The 22,577-nt window shown below is 43.7% G+C and overlaps 1 protein-coding gene across 1 annotated transcript; it reads right to left on the bottom strand.

Annotated features, from left to right (window-relative positions):
• Window positions 1–416: 416 nt before the first annotated feature.
• rfx5 (regulatory factor X, 5) lies at window positions 417–21,240 on the bottom strand. The gene is made up of 11 exons (XM_066674603.1): window positions 21,194–21,240; window positions 19,769–19,913; window positions 18,695–18,728; window positions 18,516–18,598; window positions 10,140–10,259; window positions 8,864–8,980; window positions 8,164–8,242; window positions 7,221–7,419; window positions 7,045–7,122; window positions 6,155–6,628; window positions 417–5,408 (listed from the first exon to the last, which is right to left on the bottom strand). Exons 2-11 carry the CDS (start codon window positions 19,858–19,860, stop codon window positions 4,894–4,896), a joined length of 1,791 nt encoding a protein of 596 aa, XP_066530700.1. The 5' UTR covers window positions 19,861–19,913; window positions 21,194–21,240; the 3' UTR covers window positions 417–4,893.
• Between the last annotated feature and the right edge of the window lie 1,337 nt (window positions 21,241–22,577).

Raw genomic sequence — 22,577 nt, 5'->3', positions numbered from 1 at the left:
AACCGCAGAGGACAGTGCTGAGCGTCCAGGTCTGTCACCCAGAGAGAGAGAGAGACACAGAGAGAGACAGAAAGAGACACAGAGAGACAGAAAGAGAAAGAGAGAGAGAGAAAGAGACGGAGACACAGAGAGAGACAGAAAGAGACACAGAGAGACAGAAAGAGAAAGAGAGAGAGAAAGAGACGGAGACACAGAGAGAGACAGAAAGAGAAAGAGACAGAGACACAGAGAGACAAAGAGAAAGAGAGAGAGACAGAAAGAGACAGAGACACAGAGAGAGACAAAGAGACAGAGACACAGAAGGAGACAGAAAGAGACAGAGACACAGAAGGAGACAGAGAGAGAGAGAGATAGACAGAAAGAGACAGAGACACAGAGAGAGACAGAAAGTGACAGAGACAGAAGGAGACAGAGAGAGACAGAAGGAGACAGACAGAGAGAAAGAGACAGAGACACAGAGAGAGACAGAGACACAGAGAGAGAGAGAGAGAGAGAGACAGAGACACAGAGAGACAGAGACAACAGCTCTCCTCTGTGTGTGTGGCTCTCCTCTGTGTGTGTGTCTCTCTCTGTCTCTCTCTAAGACTCCAGGCTTGAGAAGGCGGAGGATGGTATTGGTCCAGGTTTGCTGATATAACTGAAAGCCATAATTACAGACTTTTGAGAGAGTAACACATGGACAGACTTACAGACTTTGGGACTGTCACCAACACCCTCCAGGGTTTCAGCAGGAGCTCAGTGTTAGATGAGGTTACACTTCTGAAATCCTCTGTCTCTACTTTCCTTAGTCTTTTCTGCCTTCACTCAGACATTTCAGAGAAAAAACATAGCTCCATTTCACAGCATTTCTGCATAAACACAATCAAAACCTTAGTAAACTCACTGACAGCGAGAGGGTCCGGTTTGAAACGCTGCTGTAGAGAAACTCAGTGTCAGAGTTCACTGTGGTGATGAATGGAACCAGACGTCCTCCTCCACGAGCTCCTCACAGAACACTATTCCATTAATAAGTGAAGGATATATATTAAAGGTGAGATTTCAGGTTTTCCACCATCTTTATCATCATCATCCCACGTGAAGGTCTTCAGACAAGTGGAGGTCACTGCTGCTGATGGAGAGTGAATAAAACATTGGGTTTGTGTGGAGAGACAGAGGTTTGGTTCCATTCACCAATGAGTCGACGGGTTTCTCTGAAATCAACCACTTCACACAAACACACTCCGCTTCAGCGCTCATCTCTCACGCACAGAACCATGGGGGGACTTTGGAAAAGGGCTGACATTCCCTTTAGAACATTTCCCATAAAGCTGTGTCCGTACGACGTGCTGTGAGCTTCTTAAACTGCTACACGATACGAGGGGCTATAAAAACACAGGCGCGATCACTGCTACTCTGCAGACGTGTGGAACACCTAGAGGAGGTGATGGAGAATTAGCACCGTGGAGAGGGAGACGGCGACAATGCAGCTGACCGGGTTCGAGACACACTACAATCACGTCCTTTAGTAATTAAACCCGTTTTCCTTTTCTACTTTTCTTTAAAAGCACCATAAATCAACAGTGGGACTGCAATAAAAGTTTACAATCAGCCAGAGTCTCGGCTTGTCCCTAAATATTCTGTAAACATTACAGTGTCAGTAACTCGCTCCGTAACTGGTGCTTAATATTATCACTTCGTTTAAATATGATTTAATATTTTCTCATAAACTTCAAACTCCGTCAAACTTCTTCCAAAATACGCTTCGCCAAAATCGTAAATGACTTCGGCTCTGACCCAGTGTTGTTTCCCCGGACCTTTAAAGTGATGGATACGATCACCACGTCACTTTCATAAATACCCCCCCCCCCCACGTCACACGTTTAATATCGAAGGAAAATAATCTCTCAAAATTACAAAGTCACGTTGGTGCTCCACACAATATTCGGATCTCAGAAGTCTCACTGCACGAACTCGCAGCCCCTTCAGGCATCGAGGGCAGCCATTTACAATTTTACATTAAAACTCAAATCCATTTACAACGCCTTGAATGGACACGGCCCTCGGGGTCAACTGCAACTGACTCAGCGATCTTTCACCAATGATTAGACCTCAGTCAGAGGCACAGCTCCAATCACAACTGCAGTGAACGCTTGAAAGTGCACAGCTTCCATTTTATATTCAACTACACACATCAGGACGAGTGACACAATGTGTATTCACAATGAATCTTTTTTAAAAATAAAAAACATACTCCTGAGATAAATATTTTTTTAAAGCTCATTTTCTCAGGTGCAGAAAACTATAGCACAGTAAAGTATTTAAAGTGGATGGTTAATTAGATGCTGCTTTGGGATTGTGGTGTCCCAGGTGGTTGCTATTGCATTTTAAAACACTGTTTAGACTGTTCTAAGTTGTTACTCAGATTTTCACTGTGTTTCATAATTGCTAAGGTGGTGCAAAATGATTCCAGTCATTTCTATGGGTTAAGGCATGGCTAATTGTTAGCTGTTGTATCTTTTGTTGGTTTCTGAGTTGTAGCTATTTCGCTAGACCTGTGCCCTAACTGAGGGCAGAGGATTAGGATTCAGGGTGTGCTAGTTTCTTTGTAAAAATGCACCTCCTTGCTTGTCCAGGAAACTAGATAGCAATTCAACAGTGCTAGCACAAGAAACTAAACATCTCTTAGTCCTAATCTGCCCTTTGAGTTCACTGCAGTTGTGTTTGTCCAGCTACAAAACAAACTGTTTTCTGCTGTGTTTTGTTGCAGATGAGTTTCCGAGGTGAACTATTTACACAGTAAGTGCTAATGTCTGTGGACGACTCTTCACACGTCTCCATCCAAACAAATTATTACAAGGAACAAATCCTAACACGCTAATTTGGCTAACGATAAAAGAAAACAGGTAGCCACCAATCAGCATGATGCTACGTGGTGTTAATCAGTGGCTGGTAATGTTCGTTTAACGTTAGCAATGTTAGCAATGCCTGGTTCTAAGGGCCTACCTTTTTGGTAGTTTTTGCAATTGTCAACAAAACAGAGCTGGAAAACCTTATCCAGCCACAGAAAGGAGAAGGGAAGAGGGGAGGGACTCTCTATAAACCCTGAATTACAAACCCGTAATACCACTTGTAGACCACTGAAGATGGTGCATCAATCTGTAGTGGTTGTCATGCCCATATAAGTAGTTGTGGGTCTGAGCTGGATGCCCATATAAACAGTGGATTTCTCTGTCATAGAAATGAGTAGAGTTGTGAAAACACTACCATTATGCCCTGTGGGGAACAACAGGATCCAGGAACAGGAACCACCACCTCCTTCTGGTTTCTGTGTTTATTTCTCCACTGAACGCCACTCTCTGAATGACCAGCGCATTAATGTGTTCTGTATCAATAATGCGACATGCTATAAGCTAGTGAACACTGAAATGAACACAGCTTGGGGACTTTGGGAAGTTTCCAGTTGCATGATGTCACCTCAGAGAAGCATTAGCTTGTTAGCATTCACTGAAGTCTGTATTTGAATATTTTAATGACTCGTAAATCAATAGGTTCTGTCATAGAGAAACCCAGCTTAGCCCTGGTATACCTTATATGGGCATGACACGCATCACAATATGACGCCACAAACTCTGTGGTCTGTATTTAGTCTAAACATCTAGGAAAACACTCAGCAGCCCCCAAATTTACCATTTCATCACAAAGACAAACATGCAAAGACGGTTTATGGCAACACAAAGCCAGGCGTCCTCCTGGAGACGTGGCATCCGTGTCTGGGTCATGGTTTCTTCACTTGAATGGAGGTGATTTATTTTCAGATTCCTTCCATACCGCAGAATTAAACTGAACTGGAGCCGGCTGGGTAACTCTCCGTGAGTCCACTGCTGAAGTTTAAGGTTAGGACTTTACTTTCCATTCAAGAGTAATTACTACTCCCCTTCATTTCCTCTTCACCTGGGTCCTGTGCAGTATTGTGCCATGGCCTTTTACTGTGTAAAAAAAACCTCTCAGTGTGTAACCGGGTGTCCTTAAAGTGACCGCTCAAAGAAAGCTGGTTTAGATCTAGCCTTGTACACACTGTTTTCACTCTGTTCTTTTTTGCTTCAGTCTGTTTGAAAGCATCTAGGCGTAAGGAAATTCAGAGGATCTGTCCTTTGTTGTTCGCTCTAGGGCGGCACAATCTATCGTACGTTAATCCGTATCGCAATACCGACCTCACAGAAGCTGTGATATGAAAATGAGCTCCCTAACCAATCACAGTGTTTGTTTACTGTGTGCTCCGCACAGGCTGACCAATCAGAGCGGTCTGAAGAATTTGAGTATGCACTTTTGCATATTAATCATTGCACATTATATTGTTACTGTTGTATATCACTGCTTTTCACAACGGCAGTAAAATATAAATATATTGTTTATTAATGTTTAGACAAATATTTTGCCTGTTCTCAGGATTCAGAGGCCTCTTATATTTCTTTATTTGAAAGAAAATGTTCTAAATCATGGGCTTGAATACGTGGTTCTAGGAAGAACATTAAACTAATACCAAACTTATTTAAATTACAGCGAGCCTCTTTAAACTTTACGCAAACCCAATATTTTTTATTTAAGAACCACACACTGGAAGGTATTTTAGCCCTCCTGGTTCTTTTCTAAGAGTTGCAGGACAGATATCTGATGGAGAAAAGCTGCCAGACTGAAACAACGCCAAACAGCTGAAAACTCCTGGCTGTATAAGGCTAACTCTAACGTAGCACAGAGACACAACCGCAGTCCAAACTGAGCCGTTAAACAGCGGCAGAGTTTGACATGCTGTCGGCCAGGTCACTTGAGGGACACCGAAAAGGCAACGTACATCGAGGTGAAGCTCACGGGGCTCAGAGACGGCGGAGGAACGAGGCGCTGTGTGCGCTGCTGTAGCTAAGGAGCCTTCGGGTCCGGCAGCGTCTCCTCACCCGAGGCTGTTTTGTCAGAAATGGGCAGAGCTTTGACGGGGGCGTCTCCGTCTTCTCTTCTGTTCTCGTCTGAGGTGGAGGTCTGAGTCTGAGTCACAGGTTGCGATGTGGGCGCTCTCTGGATGACCATAGCTCGACTCATCTCAGAACCAGGTGGATTCTGACCGTGATGCGTCAGGATGGGCGGGGCTTCGGGCTCCTCCTCATTCTTCACCTGCAACGCTCCTCCTCTCTGCTCAGAACCTCGCACCTCCTGGATCCCCATGAGGCCCGGCGGGTCCTGGACCACGATCCTCATCACCTGCGAGGACTGGGAGGATGTGGAAGATGAAAAAGCTTTTTGGATGACTCCTCCAGTGGCCAGCGCTTGGTTTGGGTTAAGGCTCGGTGCTGCTGCTGTCTGTGGAGTCATCTCTCCTGGCCTTGGCTTCCTCGGGCGTCCTCTTTTCCGCTTCAGAGGAACACCGCCAGGGCCAGCGACTACGAATGTGTAACATAATATGTTAATAATAAAAATAATAATAATAATAACTATAAAAATAAAAAAGTTAATCTCATACAGTCATAAAAACTCACTATTACACAAATTATCTACTGTTTTTTAACAGAAAACCTTAAAAATAATATATTACAGGTGACACACAATGAAGAAATCCCTTGTTCAGTGGATGGTAACAAAGTGTGAATTGGAGCCCACCAACCCACACACTGTGAAGCAAGACCCCACAGTCAGTTTTCTGTGTGCTGCCTAAGTCTGAAAACATGGGATAAAACGAGCTGTTCTGCAGACTCTGTTCCACCTCTGATGTCAAATACAGAGACTTTAGAATGGCCCCGCCCCCTTGTCTGAGTCTGTCCAATCACAGCGCTGGACCCGCGTTTATGTGAGAGCGCAAAGACGAGGTTAAATTAAGCAAAACAGACACAACGAGCGCGGAGAAATAAGAGCACTGAGTAAAAACGGAGAAGAAAGAGAACAGAGTGAAAACGGCTAAAAACCAGAGCTTCTGCTCCTCACTCCTCACTGCTGTGCGCTCGGGGTCGGGGTGAACAGAGAGCGGCTCATTATCATTTAAAGGAACAGGTGCTGAAAGCGGGCGTTCTGAACAGGGGCTGTTTACACAGGGGGAGAACACTGCTGTGGGGTTTTGAGAAAGTTACTAAACTAAACTAAATGAAATAACAGATTCTGAATATATGATTTTGTGGTGGTCTCCCACCCTTACCTGGGACAGCGGAGATGGGATCGGGCCCCCGTTTTGGGGCGGTTGCTCTGGGTCTCTGGACTGCTGGTGTTGGGGCAGCAGAGGTGGAGACTGTGACGGTGGTGCTCTTCTCCTGCTCGGGGTAAGAGAGACTGACCCCTGAAGGGAGGATCACCACAGGGAGCCCCTGCTGGTGCGGGAGCGTAGTCACTGTGATGGGAAGGGTCACTTTAACGCTGCTGGAATCGTTGGCCGTGAACGCCGGAGGGGAAGCGTGAACAGAGAGCTGGGATTTGTCTGGGATCGAACCCCTCGGCAGAATCTGAGGAAACTTCTTCATCTTCATCAGGGCCTCCATCTGCAGGTCCCGCCCCCCCGAGCGAGATGACTCCGATCCTTTGGCTGATTTCTCACCCAGCTGCTGCTTACCAGACGACACCGGCTCCGCTCCCTCTTTGTCCTTCTGTTTTAAAGACAGTGCAGTGATGATGAGCACTGTTAGAGACTGAGTCACTTCCCAAAATAAACAGGATCACTTTTACCACCACATGTCAACAAACAATATTCATGGCAGTGATTGTTTTTTATTCTTATCGTTGCCACTATTGTTATTTAAAGTGTATCCCTATTTTCTCCACAGTTTTTAGTTGCCACCAACACCATCTCAATATCTCAGTGTGTCACCAGCCTGGGAGGGGGAGGGCAAGCACATGCTTCATTTGAGACACGGGAACCCAGCCCCTGCCTTCTTTTCAAACTGCTGCTAATACACACAAAAAAAAAAGCGCCTGCGCTTGGCTACAGCTGTGCTGGTGTTTTAGAGGGAGAGGGAAAGCCACCCTATGGACGTCCAGAGCAAAGTTTAAACAAGTTTAAAGAGCCCCATAAAAGTACCCTGCAGTCTTGTCCACTGCTGTCCTCCTCGGCTCCACCGCCTCTGAACGTGGCTGGGACTTTTCTCGTCACTTTGTGAGGTTTTGAAGGGCCTCCTGTGAGGAAGACACCACAGCAGAGGTTACGTTTACTCTCGTTTTCACCGTAAACCAAACCCAGTGTTACAGCTCTGTAGGTTGTGTGTGTGAGTTACCAGCCAGAGTGGCGGAGGTGACCAGCTCGGCCTGGCTACAGCGCGGGTTTACGATGTGCTCCTGGACGAGGAACCGCGCAATCTCCACCACGGTGTCGAAGGAGCGTTTGAGGATCTTCTGCGCCCAATCACAGATCAGCTCGCACGCCGCCTCCGTCACCTCCTGCTTATACGTCTGCACCAGCTCCGTCAGCTCTGACTGCAGGAGACACAGTTACAGACAACAACACAGCTGTTAAAGATACTGCCACCACATTCTCATGGTATTCTCATATTTTAGGATGTTACTAGATGGTTGCTAGGGCATATCCCATGATTGCAATGGTGCTGCTAAATGGTTGCTATGGCAAATCCTGGCTGATAGGGTGTTGCTATGTAACCAATGTGTGTTTTAGGTGGTTACTATGATATTTCTCATGAAATGCCTGAATGTTAAAAGGTGGTTGTTATGGTATCCAATGTGGTTGCTAAGGTGTTGCTAAGTGGCTACTCAGGCAGATCTCATGGTTGCAAGTAATCGAGTTTTTGCCAGGTTATAGCTAGTTGTTAGGGTGTTCTTGAGTAGTTGCTAGGGAATATATAAATAGATGCTGGTTGCTAGGCTGTTGGTAGGGTATATATCATGGTTGCTAGGGCATTGTTAATGAGTTCCTATGATGCATCTCATGGTTGTTAGGGTACTGCTAGATGGTCGCTATGGCATATCTCATGAATTCGAAGTTGGTACAAGGTAGTTGCCATGGTATCCAATATCGTTGCTAGAATGCTCCTAGGTGGTTACTATGGCTTATCTCATGGTTGCTTTGGAGTTGCAAAGCAGTAACTACTATATGTCTCATGGTGGATAGGATACTGTTAGGTGGTTGCTAAGGTGTTTCTAGGCGGTTACTGAGTTGGTATGTGGTTGCTAGGTGGTATGTGAGGAAACAAGAGGGTGCTGTACCGGGTCGTTCTTCAGGTCCAGGTTGGGTAATAAGGGCATGTTGAGCACGGTCTTCCTGCGGATCCCACTGTAACAGTACGTGTGCAGGTCAAGGACAAACTCTTCAAAAAGGAAACCTGTCTCTCTAAGGACTGTCCACTCTGGCCCAGTGTCTAATGCAGAGCAGGACAAAGAGTTTCCCAGTGTTTAGACACCCGTGCATCACACTATTAAATTCACATACTTCCTCTAAAAAGATGCACTAACATCAAAAGCTTGTCACTATGTGGAGGCTACACTGTCAGAAAAACTGTCACTGTGGTGGTACCTTTTGCTGTCACTGCAGTGTTACCCTCAAGGATATATTTTCAGTACCTTTACATTAGGGAACATAACTGTACAATTTTCTATAATTTTGGTAGAGTTTAAATTTGTGTGGGTTTCATTCCCGGGGACTTTTATTATGTTATTTTATTTTACACAGTTCCAGCAGGAGTGCTGGTTGGTGTTGTTAGAATATGCTTATATAGTTGCTATGTGGTTCCTATGGTGTCTATGGTAGGCAGTGTATTCCAGGCAGTTGCTATGGTGTTGTATGTTAATCCTGGTGATCGCTAGGGGGCTGCTATGATGTAAAGACTTTGCACATAAACAAGTCTTGTAAGAACTCTTGTTTAGTGAGTTGTGTACGCAGTGATAATCAAAAGATAATGAAGGATATTTGGACTGTCCCCTTCCTCCCAGTCTCCGTGCCTTGATGTTGGGGAAGATATCTCTGATGATCTTCCCAAAGTTTGCCGCGCTGAGAGGCCGCTGCTGCAGGTTTTCACAGTGTTTCCTGAACGGGTGAAGAACAAAATGAATACCCGCAACAATTAATGAGACTGGACACACAGTTCTCAAGTACACTTCTGTCTATCCCCTTACTCCAACACACCTGGAAATGCTAACATCTGAAGTCTGATGCACTGAATATATATCTAACAATACAGATCATCTGAGTAACAGGAGCTGTAACAAAGGATTACTTAAAATATTATCAGAAATTACTTATTTATTGCACAAAGGCCAAACAATAACAAGAGTTTAGGAAAATCAATATTTCACATGAAACAAAGATAAAAAGGGAAAAAAAAGGAAAATGCAAATGGTGCAGTTTTAGCGTGTCCCCGGTACTGATGTAATATTGCTAGATCTTCGCAATGACACTCCAGGTGGTAGCCAGTGTCCATGGTTGCTAGGGAAGTTGCCATGATATTTTAGGTCGTTGCTATGGTATTCCTATGCAGTTACTATGGTACTCCGGGTGTTTTTTAGGGCACTACTATTTGGTGGCTATGGTAACTCTGGTGGTTGTTAGGTGGTTGTTCTGGTGTTAATATGTGGTTGCCGTGGCATATTTTAGTTAGAAGCTGGTCAGATCTTATGGCACTTAAGGTGTTTTCTATGGTGTTACTAGCTGGTTGCTATGGTATTTCTAATGATTGCTATGTCGTTGCTATACCATTCCATGTAGTGGCTCTGTTGTTAATTTGTGACTGCTCTGGCACTCCAACTGTTTGCTAGATTTTCAGTTGCAGTTGTTTTTTGCAGTTAGTATGGTCCTCCTGGTGTTTTCTAGGGTGTTACGAGTTGCTTGCTATGGTATATCTGGTGGTTGCTAGGGTATTCCATGTAATTGCTAGGGTATTCCATGTTGTGTGGTAGGGGTTATATGTTTTCAACTGCTAGGGTGGTGCTAAATAACTAATATGGTATTCCTGATAGGAAATATTTATTGTGTTGCTATGTAGACACTGTCAAATGATTGTTATGGTTCTTGAACTGATGCTTAGTTTATTGTGAGGTGGTTGCTATGGTACTGGAGGCGATGCTTAGATTACTGTTTGGTGAATGCTATGGTATTACTCCTGGCTGCCTGGCTGTAGACAAGTGGTTGCTATGGTAACCTACACATCTGCTATAACTGTGGATAAACTGCTGAATCCATATCTCACCGATAAGCCTCGTAAACATCTTGCTTGGGAAGGCAGGTGTCCGCATGTTCCTCCAGGTGACTTCGAATCCAGTTGCATGTGTGGAGCTGGTCAGCAGTGTTCACCAGATTGGAGTCACTACTATAAAACACCAAAAACACGTGGATAAATTATTATTAATCTTTTAGACAACCTTTTCCTTATCCACGGTGATGTACAACATTACTCTTTTTACAGATGTAGGTACAAAGTTATGCCCAAGGACTCCTATTAGTGTAGTGAGGTGTTCCTTCCTGAGCAGGGTATTGAATCCCAGCCTTCTGCATAACTGTCAGTGGTTCTCAAACTGTGGTACACAAAGCATCCTGACATGGTACACCAGATAACATCAAGGAACAATTTGTAGATCTGAAGCCATGCTCTTCCACAATAAAGAATACTGCTGCCCCAGTTCCCAAATCCCAAGGAACCTCTTACCATCCTCGCTTGTGCACTGCAAAAGCAGGTGAGCAATTCAAAGCAAGTAGTGACGAACTTTGTTGTGATATCAGCAAGTACTGTAACAAAATGGATGCTGAGCCATTTCTGCATTTAAACCTCACTGATCTAGTCTCTTCCACTGCACGGCCAGAAGCAGCCCTTTCACTAAAATGGTAAGCGGTAAAGGCACATATTTATCTAGTGTACAAGTTTTGTGTGTTTCTGTGATATGACTTGCAGGATGGAACTTGGAGGTTTTGGTGTGTCAATGAGTGGTATTTGGTCTACATACTTTGAGAACCACTGCACTATGCTACACCATCAGTGATAAGAATAATGTATAGTTGGACTCATGTTCCCGTGAGGGCCTGGCGCCCCCTCCAGGACGTGTTCCTGCCTTGTGCCCTGTGATTCCAGGTAGGTTCCGGACCCACCGCAACCCTGAACTGGATAAGGGTTACAGAAAATGAATGAATGAATTCAATGTTTCAATTGTTTCAAAGGTATGGCTTGCTGGTTTCTGGAGTGCTACTAGTTTGCTGGAGATGATTACTAGGGTTTTGTTTGTCGGTTGCTAGGGTCTTGGTTGTTGCCATGGTGTTCCAGGTAGTTGCTAATATGCTGGTTTGCACTTGCTCTATTATGACAGGTGGCTGCTAGGGTGTTGCTAGGTGGCTGTTAATGTGCTGAAAGTGACTGCTTTGGTATTTAATGTAGCCAACCTTTCGCTGCTATGTGGCACAGGTACTGCAATATGGTAACTTTTATAATCTTTCGTATTTCTTTCTTTTTTTGTGCTAAAACCATGGAGCTTAGAGCCGCAAACCTCTTTGTGGTTGTGGTGACCTCTGGCTGTGGTGGAGGACAAGGAGAATTCCGATGCTTCTTCCGTCGAGGGCTCTTCCACACAGCAGCTGTTCTTCTCCTTTTCCGCAGCTGCCGTTGAGACAGCGCGTGTAAAACGTTAGCGCTCAGATCCTCGAGCTTGTTGGTTGTTGTGGTGACCTCTGGTTGTGGGACTGTGTAATGAGGAGAAGGACGACGTTGTTGTCGTCGAGGTTGCTCTGAGTCTGAAGAGTCTGGAGCAGGTGTTAAGTTCACTTCAGCCACTCGGGCCAGCAGCCTTTTTCGCCAGGAACCGGGAGCGGTGCCCTGCGAGGTGGACGTGATCGCAGTTTCTGCGGTTCCGCTGCCTTTCAGCTTGCGTATTTGGAGCTCGGGGCTCAGTCCTGGAGAACAGGCTGCTCCAGACGAGTGGGGAACCTGCCGAGTCTTTTCCAGAGTCACCTTCTTCACATTCAGACGAGTCTGAAGCTTCAGAAGCTCCTCTATACTATGCTCGACTCTCTGCAGCTCGGCTAAGACTGAGCACAACTCGGCCTGCGTCTCGCCCGCACTGCTTCGTTCCATTATAATAAAACTAACTTAATGAAATAACTAGTAAATAAATATTAACTGAAATGGTATGTGTGCTTTAAAAAGGCAGTATACTAAAAAATGAAAAGCAAAAATTGTTTCCAACAATGATTTTTTTGCTACAGAAACGTTTGTACACCGCAGACTGCACTACTGGCTGAACAGTCTAGTTTCTTCTAAGGCCTCCCCTTGACCCTGATTGGTCCAAATCACGTTTTAATCACTGTATATATTTCTCTGAGTCCTTCTACAGATTGTAATTACTCCACTAAAGAAAACCAGTGCAGAGTCATTAACCTAGCTCTTGTTAATCATAATATAAAAACAGCAGTTTTGTGTGTAGTCGGACTATGACTATTTTAAAGTACACAGACAGCTTTAATTAACAGGTGACCTTTAAGGCTGTGTTTTTGCAAGTAGCTAATAACAGCTTTATTTGAACAAATACACTCACAAATCCTATTTTAAAAATACACTGCACTAGCAACAGGGCATGAGTCTGCTGCTATTAATTAATCACTGCCACCAACTGGATCTTTTCTAATCTACAGTCCTGCACAGTTAATGAAATTTGATTTTTAAGAATAACAAGAAGTGTATTTTATACCTTATTACTGTTTATCTCTACCAAATTCAATCCTATAGTGAGTGGATTGCCTTTCAATCACAACTCGCAGCACTCGCTCACACTTTCCAAATGTTTCTGAATCCAGAAAGTGACCGGATCTCCTTCCTCCACGCAATGTTTACATTGTGTACGTGGAGAAGGTATGGTCTCTGGAGGCTGTTGTGGATTAATGCTTAATGAAAGGGCACGCAGCCGTGATGCAGAGCCAACAGGAAGACCTTGAGAAAGAAAAGCAGTGAAGAGACAAGAGAAGCTCAGTTGTGTTCGTGTTGCTTAGCAGCAAGGTGAAGCACAGGCGAAGGTGGACTGACGGCACAGGCAGGAAAAGCTGTGCACTCTGCTGCAAAGTTATAGTTTAAGTCCTGTGAAATATTTTGATGTATTTGTAGTTGGTTAATATATATTTGCTGTAACCAGGAAGATGGACAAAATCACAGAGAAATAGATAATAAACTCTTGATTCAATCTTCAACTGGAACAAGCAGCAGGCAGTGGACCCTGTGTCAGTTTAGCAGTGTTTACACTCTTCTCTGAAGCTGGAGCTCTCAGGAGGAGACAGTAGAGGGTCCTGTGTAGTTTACTCGGCTCACCATTAATGATAATCAGTCTTTAACTCTCGCCCTGCTCCTCTCTTTAACTCGTGATGACAATAACAAAGACAGACCTCGTCGAGTGAAGAGGAGACTCCCCTGGTTGTCTGAAGGCAGAGAGGTTCTGACCGGAGCTGACCCCTACCTGCGCTGTAAGACACCCTCACGCCTTTCTCTTACTCCCCGACGAGAAAAATAATCAATCCAGCCACAACAGCCCTCAACATCCACTACACAGTTTCTCCCGAGCGCCACGGCTCGCTCCATCTGCTAAATATACACCGAAGTGCACGGCGAGTCCCTTGTTGCTAGGCAATAGCGGAGCGGTGGTTGTGATTCACGACTCGGTTGCTCCGGAGTCGACCCTAAATCTCGATTGATTTAAGGACCGAACAAACAGAATCGACTCCTCGATTCCAATACTTTTCGATCAAAAAACTGTCGTTAAAACTCAGCACCGCTGCGATCAGACTCTCTCCTTCTTCCGTGTCTGTGTCGGGCTTTCCCCAGCTCTGGAGAACGGTGGTCTCACTGCAGCTTTATATCAGACACGGCACAAAGGTCTTCACAAAGTTTTAATAAATAACATAACATTGACACAGCTCCAGGGGCCTGGAGGTTGTGGGTTCGATTCCCGACTGGTGACTGGTGACTGTCTGTGAGGAGTTGGTGTGTTCTCCCCGTGTCCGCGTGGGTTTCCTCCGGGTGCTCCGGTTTCCTCCCACAGTCCAAAAACATACGTTGCAGGTGGATTGGCGACTCAAAAGTGTCCGTAGGTGTGAGTGTGTGAGTGAATATGTGTGTGTCTGTGTTGCCCTGTGAAGGACTGGCGTCCCCTCCAGGGTGTATTTCCGCCTTGCGCCCGATGATTCCAGGTAGGCTCTGGACCCCCCGCGACCCTAAATTGGATAAGCGGTTACAGATAATGGATGGATGGATGGATGGAATATAACATTGACAATACACAATACATAACCTGCAACATTCATTCATTGTCTGTAACCCTTATCCAGTTCAGGGTCGCGGTGGGTCTAATAGGAGCATCATAATTAAACACCTAGCAGCACAGCACCAAATTACCCACCTAGCAACACCATATTAACAGCCTAGCAACACTTATCCGCACCAATCAAATAACCATGCCACAGCAACTGGTCAGAAACATTAGGATTACCAACTACCAACTACCCAGCTAACATTCGGAATACCACAGTGACCCCTAGAGATGGAACACCATAGACCACAACACTACAGCAAATGGTAGGAAAGACCTGGTATAACATAATAACGGTCTAGGAACACACTAGCAACCACAAGAGATAACACAGCATACACCTAGCGATCACCAAGGGAACTATAGCAAGCACTTAGCAACCACTAAAATACCATAGCAACACCCTATTCACCACAATGGATATCATAGCAAACACCTAAAAACACCCTAGCAGCAACATAATAATACATTAGCGACAGAGTATTAACTTTCAAAACCATAGCAACCAGTCAGTAACTATTAATTGACCACTAGTCACAGTATAGCAACCAGGTAGCAACACAATAGCAAATGCCTAAAACACTTTTATCAACCACCTATGCGCCACCATGGATTAACATAGCAACCATGTACTAACAACCTAGCAGCCACTTAGAATCTCACAGCAAGTATTTAGCAACACCCTAGCAACTACACAGCAACAACCTAGTAACCACTAGGAAACTCATAGCAACCACACAGTAACACTTTAGCAACCACCATGTATACCATAGCAACAACATCCAAGCAACTATCTGGATACCATAGGAACATCTTTTTTCCTGCAAGTAATACACATATCTAGTTAATACAAATTGTTATCATCTGTGTATAACTGTGTAACCACATTAGAATCCACTTTACAGGATCACCCACTTCTTTGAAAGGTGTTTTTAAATTAACGTATACTACACCATAGAACATATGCTAAAGAACACACTGCTGCTGGTGATGTACTATTTCGGGCACACTGCATAATATGGCAGTGCGGACGCAGCTAAAAGCAATCTGTAAAATCTTGCAGTGAGGAGGTTTTAGAGGAAGGCGTCTGGTTCCAGTCTCCTACATTTTCAACAATCAGTATATTTCTCCACAATGGAGCATTTCATTCCAAAAGACTCTCAAACACTTTCTTTACATCTTCAACATTTAAATTCTCTTTTAAATATATTTATTTTTATTTCTATAGCTGTTAGAGATCATATTGATATATTTTTACACACATTCTGTCAAACAGATGTAAAGATGGACAAATAAATACACAAACAAACTGAGCAAAAAACAGCACCACAGCACGCACACACACACACACACACACACACACACACACACTTTAAAAATAGTAAAAGGGCAAATCCTTATAAGTTTAATAGTAAAACAACACAATGGCTATTAAACAAACTTCATAATGAAACTTAAGGGGCAGCAGAGCCAAAGGCACTTCCATCAATTCTCTGTTGTTGCTTAGAAACAGGGGGCAATGCATGTCTGTCGTTACTAAGCAACAGACAGAGGGACTAGCCAACAGCTTTAAAGGGCCCATACCATGGAAAGTGACTTCATGTGTTGGCACCAATCTGGCATAAACTATAAGGACCCCCTTTATAAATCACAGCACTGCTGGGGGAACTGAGAGCGCTGATGTTACAGAGAAGGGAAGAGTTCGCTTCACACTTGATTATTAGTGTTTAAGACAGAAGCTGTGTCCCAAATGCACACGTAATTCTAACTAGTGTTTGAATATGCAGTGTGTAGTACAGTTAAAGTGTCAAAACTGAGCACACCACAGAATCCGAGAGTCCCCTAAAATGTTAGACAATGGGACATGAAGCTTACTTCAGATATAAATGGTTTTGCTATTATACATAAAATGCACTATTTTAGTGCAGAAACCTTTATTTTAATGACATACACTGTGCACTATGTAGAGTGGAGGGAACCTTGGGAAAAGTTGCAGACAGTGTTGCAACTGCAACTTGGTACATGCATTTATTAGATTCAACTTTGTCATTGTGCAGAGTACAGGTACAAGCCAATGAAACGCAGTTAGCATCTAAGGAGAAGTGCAAAATATAGTATACTTACATAAAATGCAGAATGAAAAATATAAAATGTATGTATACATAGAATGAAGGGATACTGGGGTGGTATTTTTTATACATAAAGAGAACGTATGTAAATATCTATACGTATATGCAAGTATAGAGAATGGATTGAAAGTGCACAGCAGCACGTGTTGGAATATAATACAATAAACATGTCCAGTGGTATTGTAAACAGTATGTGCAACATGCAAATATATTAAAGGACTGTGCGATTATGAGTAGTGCAGATTAGTACATAGTATATACTGTGTACACAAAGTGTGTTGTACATAACTGGGACACGGTCATAGGTTCACAATGAACTGAAAATGCTGTGGTCTGATAGTCAGCCATCTGAGAACGTAAGTCCTAAGAGTCTTGCTCTCTGGGTGGATATGATAGAAACCCCAGCTCTCTGTTGGCTGAAGTGACAGATCTGGGCAGTTTACATTCTCCTCCAGTGTGTTAAGTTGTTCAGTGGCATTGTGTCAGAGTCAGTTCAAAGAACCAGTGGAATGGACTCATGCTTCTTGAAGGACGCACATAGGCACTCCTGAGGCAGGGGGCACTGTGTACAGGAGGACTCATTGTCATGGGCATAAACCCTGGGTTAAATCAAACTAAATACATTTATTTAGCCTGTTTTGGAATACCCACTATTTTCACATTATCAACCTTTCATTATAAATGACTCAAAGGACTGATGGAGGTCACTGCTGCTGGTGGAGAGGGAATACAATGCTGGATGTTTGTTGTAGAATGGAGACACCTGGTTCCATTCACCAGCACTGGAAAGAAATCGACTCCAATTTCTCTACAATCAACCACTTCACACCAGATCACTCTTTGTCACACACACAACATTACTCTAGATAATACCATGAAGATGAGGATTTACGGATTTAAAGAGAGAGGTGTTATCTTTGTGACACAGTTTAGAGTTAAACTCCTGGTAAAATCTGATACTGTGTGATAATGCAGGATCTTTGAGTGGATATGAAGTGTTTCTATCGGTCCTTTCCTCAGAAGACATTCACACACAGCTTTTATGGGTGTAATGGTACAAAAAAACCTCAGTTTGGCTTTGTTTTGAAGACCAGACCACAGTTACCACAGCAATGCTCATAAACACCTACAGCTACCACAGTACCATGCAAGAAGCTGGGAATCAAATGAGCTTCTTTACAGTTTCCTAGTTTTGTTACCTTTATGCCACGGGGGCCTTGTCCCACAAATCCTTGCTTGTTTTTCAAGTATGGGATGTTATAAGACGTTTTGATCACATGCTCTGCAAGACCAACTTCGAGATTAACATGACAGGAGACACCAAAAGCAACTCTGAAAACCAGCTGCATACATTTATGCTCTTACTGCCTAGGGCTGTGTGGTATAACTATAAAACTGTGTACTGCGGTATTTAAAAATGTGGACGGTACCTCAGAATGAGGGCTGTATTTATGACGTGTGCCGTGTCAAATTTTTGCTCTGCGTCTTTAAGAACACGGCCAAACATTTTTGTGCATTTAAGAGAGCCACAGGGAGGGGGCGCTGTGGGAGCTCACTGACTGGAGATGTGACAGTCGGAAACGGGTGGAGAAACAAGCCCAGTAGCCCACAGCGGTTATGGGTTTAGCGCTGGGGTTGGGTTAAGAGAGAGAGGAAGAAGGCTGAAAACAAATAAAATACTCAGAAGACCCTTCACTCGACTGTGTGAGGCTTTATCCTCCAATTATGTGTGTTTTGAGCCTCAGTTCGCTGGAAAATTATCTGCTGTGGTGTGTTAAACCAAGTGCCTGTTAGCGCCAGCTGTGCTTCTAAACCGTGTAGAACCGTCTTAGTTTTCTCCTCCTCAAAAAACAGTCGCTGAGATTTACTCGGGGAATTCACTGATAAACAATACTTTGCACGTTTACGCACATTTGATATCCACTGTAGAAATTCTGCCTCTGTTCCACCAACATCAGATACATAGACTTGCTCCGGCTCGGGCAGTGACACACTACAGCACTTCATTTCTGCTGAAGAAGCATGAGGAAACACTACAGATCACACTACAGGCTTCCCAGACCACTTCTGAAGGTACTCTTACTGTTCATCTACACCTCTGATCCCATCACCCAGAGCACATGCTAGTGACAGGTATGAACAGGGTCTGACTCCACTCACCTCTTCTCTCCTGCACTGGGACCTGAGGGGAGTTGTAAATACAAATAGAGCTTGTCGTTGTCTGAGAAGAGCTGCACGTCCCTCTGTAGGAGAGAAGAGAACATGAGAGATTTACAGTAATGCAGATCCGGAGATGAGTTCTTGGTTACTCAGGGTTACAGGAGAAATCAGAAACTCACCAGAATAATGTCCACTTTGTTCTGTACCGTCTTACTGTAAAAACAAAAACAAAAAACTGAAATTAAAGCAGAAACGTGAAACTTAAGGACAAATATCTGTAGATACAGTGGAGGATACGGAGTAGCCTTTAACTACTGACCAAATTAAAACATCCTCCACACAGTGAAGTGTTAACGCTCTCAGCCAAGGAGCTTGTGTTTACTCTAGATAAGGTCAGCGAGGTTGGAAACTCAGAAAACAAGGCCTAACTCTCCTCCAATTGTGCGTTCACACCAGCAACCTCACAATGCTCATTGACATTCAGCTTTTCTGAACTCAAGCCGACTCCAATACCAAAACACACAATAATAAAAGGCATAGGGTGAAAATGAACACAATCTTTACACAAGCAAGGGTAAAAAACGTTATTTAAAAAGCCCTTATACTGACATCTAGTGGCTTGGCTATGTCAGAAATTCTGTACTAGTTTTAAAAATACCTGCCACTATACAAGGCACCCACTCTGTGGAGTATAAACTGGTTTATTCAAAAGCTACTAAGCAGTGTGAAATATCTCATGTGAGCTGCATTTAAAATAATCATTTAAAAAATAAATAATTTAAAGAGCATATGTAAAACATAATGGTTATAGAATGGGACACTGGAGCAGCTGCACATGAGCCAAAGGTTGCCATGCTCAATGGGAAGTATAAGCTAGACGTGTGAAGCCCTTAGGAGTCTTGGTATGTTTTGGCCATTTTCTTACACTTCTGATTTTGCCACATTAAACATGTTTACTATGCATGTACTTTGTAGCTTTTTTCCCCATCTCTCTCTCTCTCTCTGAGCAGTTTAGCCCCTACACCACTCCCTTACTGTATTCAGAGTTTTCAGGTGTATTTTCTGGAGCCAGTCACAAGATTTGATCAATTGGACTTTGAGGAACCATGTTCTCTAGAGTCTCAGACCTTTGGAATGAGTTGGAGAGGTGTTTGTGGTCAGCACATGATCTGCCTGATATGCTTGTGTCAGAATACCATCGAAATTCTCACAGAAATTATGCAAAAGTCTCCCAAAATGTAGAGTAAACTTACGAAATGTTGGTCTTGAGCTTCTGCAGAAGCATACTGGGCTCTGTGTCGCCCTCCGCAGACGAAGAGTCTGTCTTTATTTGGTCTTCCATCATGGGTTAACCACAGTGGAGTCACAAAATACATTCAGAACCCTCTGGACTTCAAGCTGTAGGTTTAAAATATAAAAGTTACATTTTCATCCATTCAATTCTACTTCTGTATTTATTCGTCCTGATCCGTATCTGTGGTTCCAGAGAGTACCCATAATCATTGGCTACAAGGCAGGAACACACCCTGGACAGAGCACCAGTCCAACACACAATCACCCAATCACTCACACACTAAACCCTGTGGACAATTTCACACCCTCCCAAACTAGTGATTAGGAGCTGTGAAAACACACACCCACACATAGAGCAGTTTGGGGTAAGTGCCTTGCTGAAGGACATGCAAACTATGGTTAAGGGAGGAGAAAGCTCTGTCCCTTCACTCCCCACCCTGTGATTTTCCTGGTGGCCCAGGGGAACAGTCCAGGAGAGTTCATGGGGGTCTAATTATGACATTTTCACAAGAACACACAGACACATGGAGCTGCTGGAGAGCAATAAGGCCAGGCCACTACTGAGCCAAAGGGCTGGAGAAGGCAAGGGATGCTCTCAGCAAAACACATGCACTCACCCTTGGAGATCTCACACTCACACTCACAGACACAGACACACACACACACACACACACACTGACAGCAATGGTCAAGGGGGTCAAACGAGAATGAACAAAGTATAGCACAAGTAACAGACAAGCGCAGTCCAAATATTGAAGCAGATATTTATCCAAAAACAGGTAATAAAATCCATATTTAATACACAGACCTAACGTAACAAACACCAAACCAAGCAGACGACCTCCTAGTTCAAATATCACTCATCTGCAAAGCGTTCAGCGTGATTATTATTCACTTACGCTCTTGATTTTATTTAAAAAGCATGAAATATGCACCTGGCTGTGTCCAAGCGCCAATTATAACTCAAACCGCTTTCTATTTCGGTTGCTTCTTTTAAGAATTTTCCAGTCCACCTTAAACGCCATAGTAATTGCAGTGTCACTTAAGGTGGAACGGAACATTCGCGAAAAAGGGGCTAACTGCAGCTCAGTGGAGGCGCCAGGACAACAGCACAAATAATACCCTTCTCTTCAGAGCCTGAATAAAGTTAATATCACGCCCTGTTTGGATTCTGTGTGCTGTATTTATGTCGTTTACAACGATTCTAGCACAGTTGCTAACGACACCCAGCTAAGCTAGGCTAAGAAACCCCCCAAAACAGCAGTTTGTCCCCCTTAATAGACCCCTAACCCTCGCGTTTATTCAAATTTACGTCCTATATTTTATCCCCGGGACGCAAAATAATCCTCACAATTTATTTTTATTTAAAAAACACAAAAAAGTACCTGAGTCAAATAAACAGCAAAAATATTCCCGCTCGCCTTATTTTGTGATTGGCCGCGCAGCCTTATGTCTGCCTAACTACAAAGCAAAGCGCTCGCTGATTGGCTGGCCGCGCTGATCTCGCTTGGATACAGAATGTACGTCGAGGCTTATTGGCGGATTTATTTATTTTCGTTCTGTTTCAAAGGTGGTTTCGTTTCTCGCCGCTGTTACATGAACACGACGAAAGCACAAACGCCTACAACTTAATTAATTAAGTTCTTCGTAATCTTATGATTTTTCTCTTCGCGTTGTTTGCAACGTTTCTCGTCTCACACTTTTAGTGGTTAAACCACGAAATTTGTCAGGATCCGTAGGACCTATAACCAATTATGCTGCGTATGCGTTTTTTGGAGCGATCCAACTTACGGATTTTGGATAACAATCTTTCGTAATTCTTCCCATAGGAGTTGACAAGAGCAATTTAACATACATTAATGTAGATATAAAGGTGAGAGAGGTCAAATAATAAAGAACTGGGTGTGAGATAGTGAAGAGAGAACTGACAGGAGAGAGAAATGGAAGGCCCTGAAATGTAGGCCCCGTCCCGTCCACGTGGATCATATTTTGAAAACTCAGATTTTCCGCCATTTTTGTAAATTATGCAGCAGGAAAGAAAAAAACGTGACGAGTATAAACTCTGTACGCACGGTTTGGCCGTCCGTACTCTCGGTTTATAAAGTTTAAAACTACCATTGGATTTGTAAATTTACCCTTGATTTAGCAAACCATACCCTCAGATTTGTTAGGTTTGTTTGTGTTTTGACGTGTTGTTTTTTTTGGGCCTAAAATGGCGCCACACCCCAGTTCTCACAGATCGGTTTTCCTTGTTGCACGTTCGGTTTTTGCTGGAGATTTTTGTCGGCCACCGACCAAAGGAGCGTTCCCTTCTGTCACTTTTTGGCATTTTGGATCTTGAATTTTATAATAAATTATAATAATTTTATTGATTTATTTATAGTTACACTTATATAGCGCATTTCTAGACACTCAAGGACTCTTTCCAATTCACACACACACATGTGAGAAACAGAAGCCAAACATGCACAGCGCCCTCTTAATCAGGAACAAATGTCTACCTGGAGGACCGCATCGGGCACCAGGGATTCACCCAGGATAGAACGCCACTCCATATCTGGGTACACACTCATTCACTCATTCACTCACACACACATTCACCCCAAGACAGTTTAGAGTCAGTAATTCACCTAAACTCCATGTGTTATGACTGTGGGAGGAAAGCGTGACCCCGGAGGAAACCCACTCAGGACAGAGCCAGAGACAACAATGTTTTAAACATTGTTTACAGCAGGTTCAGATCATAGTTAGATCATCATACACTACACT

This window comes from Hoplias malabaricus, chromosome 6, assembly GCF_029633855.1.
Source record: "Hoplias malabaricus isolate fHopMal1 chromosome 6, fHopMal1.hap1, whole genome shotgun sequence".
NCBI lineage: Eukaryota > Metazoa > Chordata > Actinopteri > Characiformes > Erythrinidae > Hoplias > Hoplias malabaricus.
The sequence above is the reverse complement of the archived record's forward strand: the minus strand, read 5'-3'. Positions and strand labels throughout refer to the sequence as shown.

Bases quoted from the DNA above. Each gene is read 5' to 3' on its own strand.
- rfx5 (XM_066674603.1), bottom strand. From the start codon at position 19,860: ATGATGGAAGACCAAATAAAGACAGACTCTTCGTCTGCGGAGGGCGAC. The intron at 18,729-19,768 runs GTAAGTTTACTC...TTGTTTTTACAG, and splicing joins AAGCTCAAGACCAACATTTC to TAAGACGGTACAGAACAAAG. The intron at 5,409-6,154 runs GTAAGGGTGGGA...ACACATTCGTAG, and splicing joins TCCCATCTCCGCTGTCCCAG to TCGCTGGCCCTGGCGGTGTT.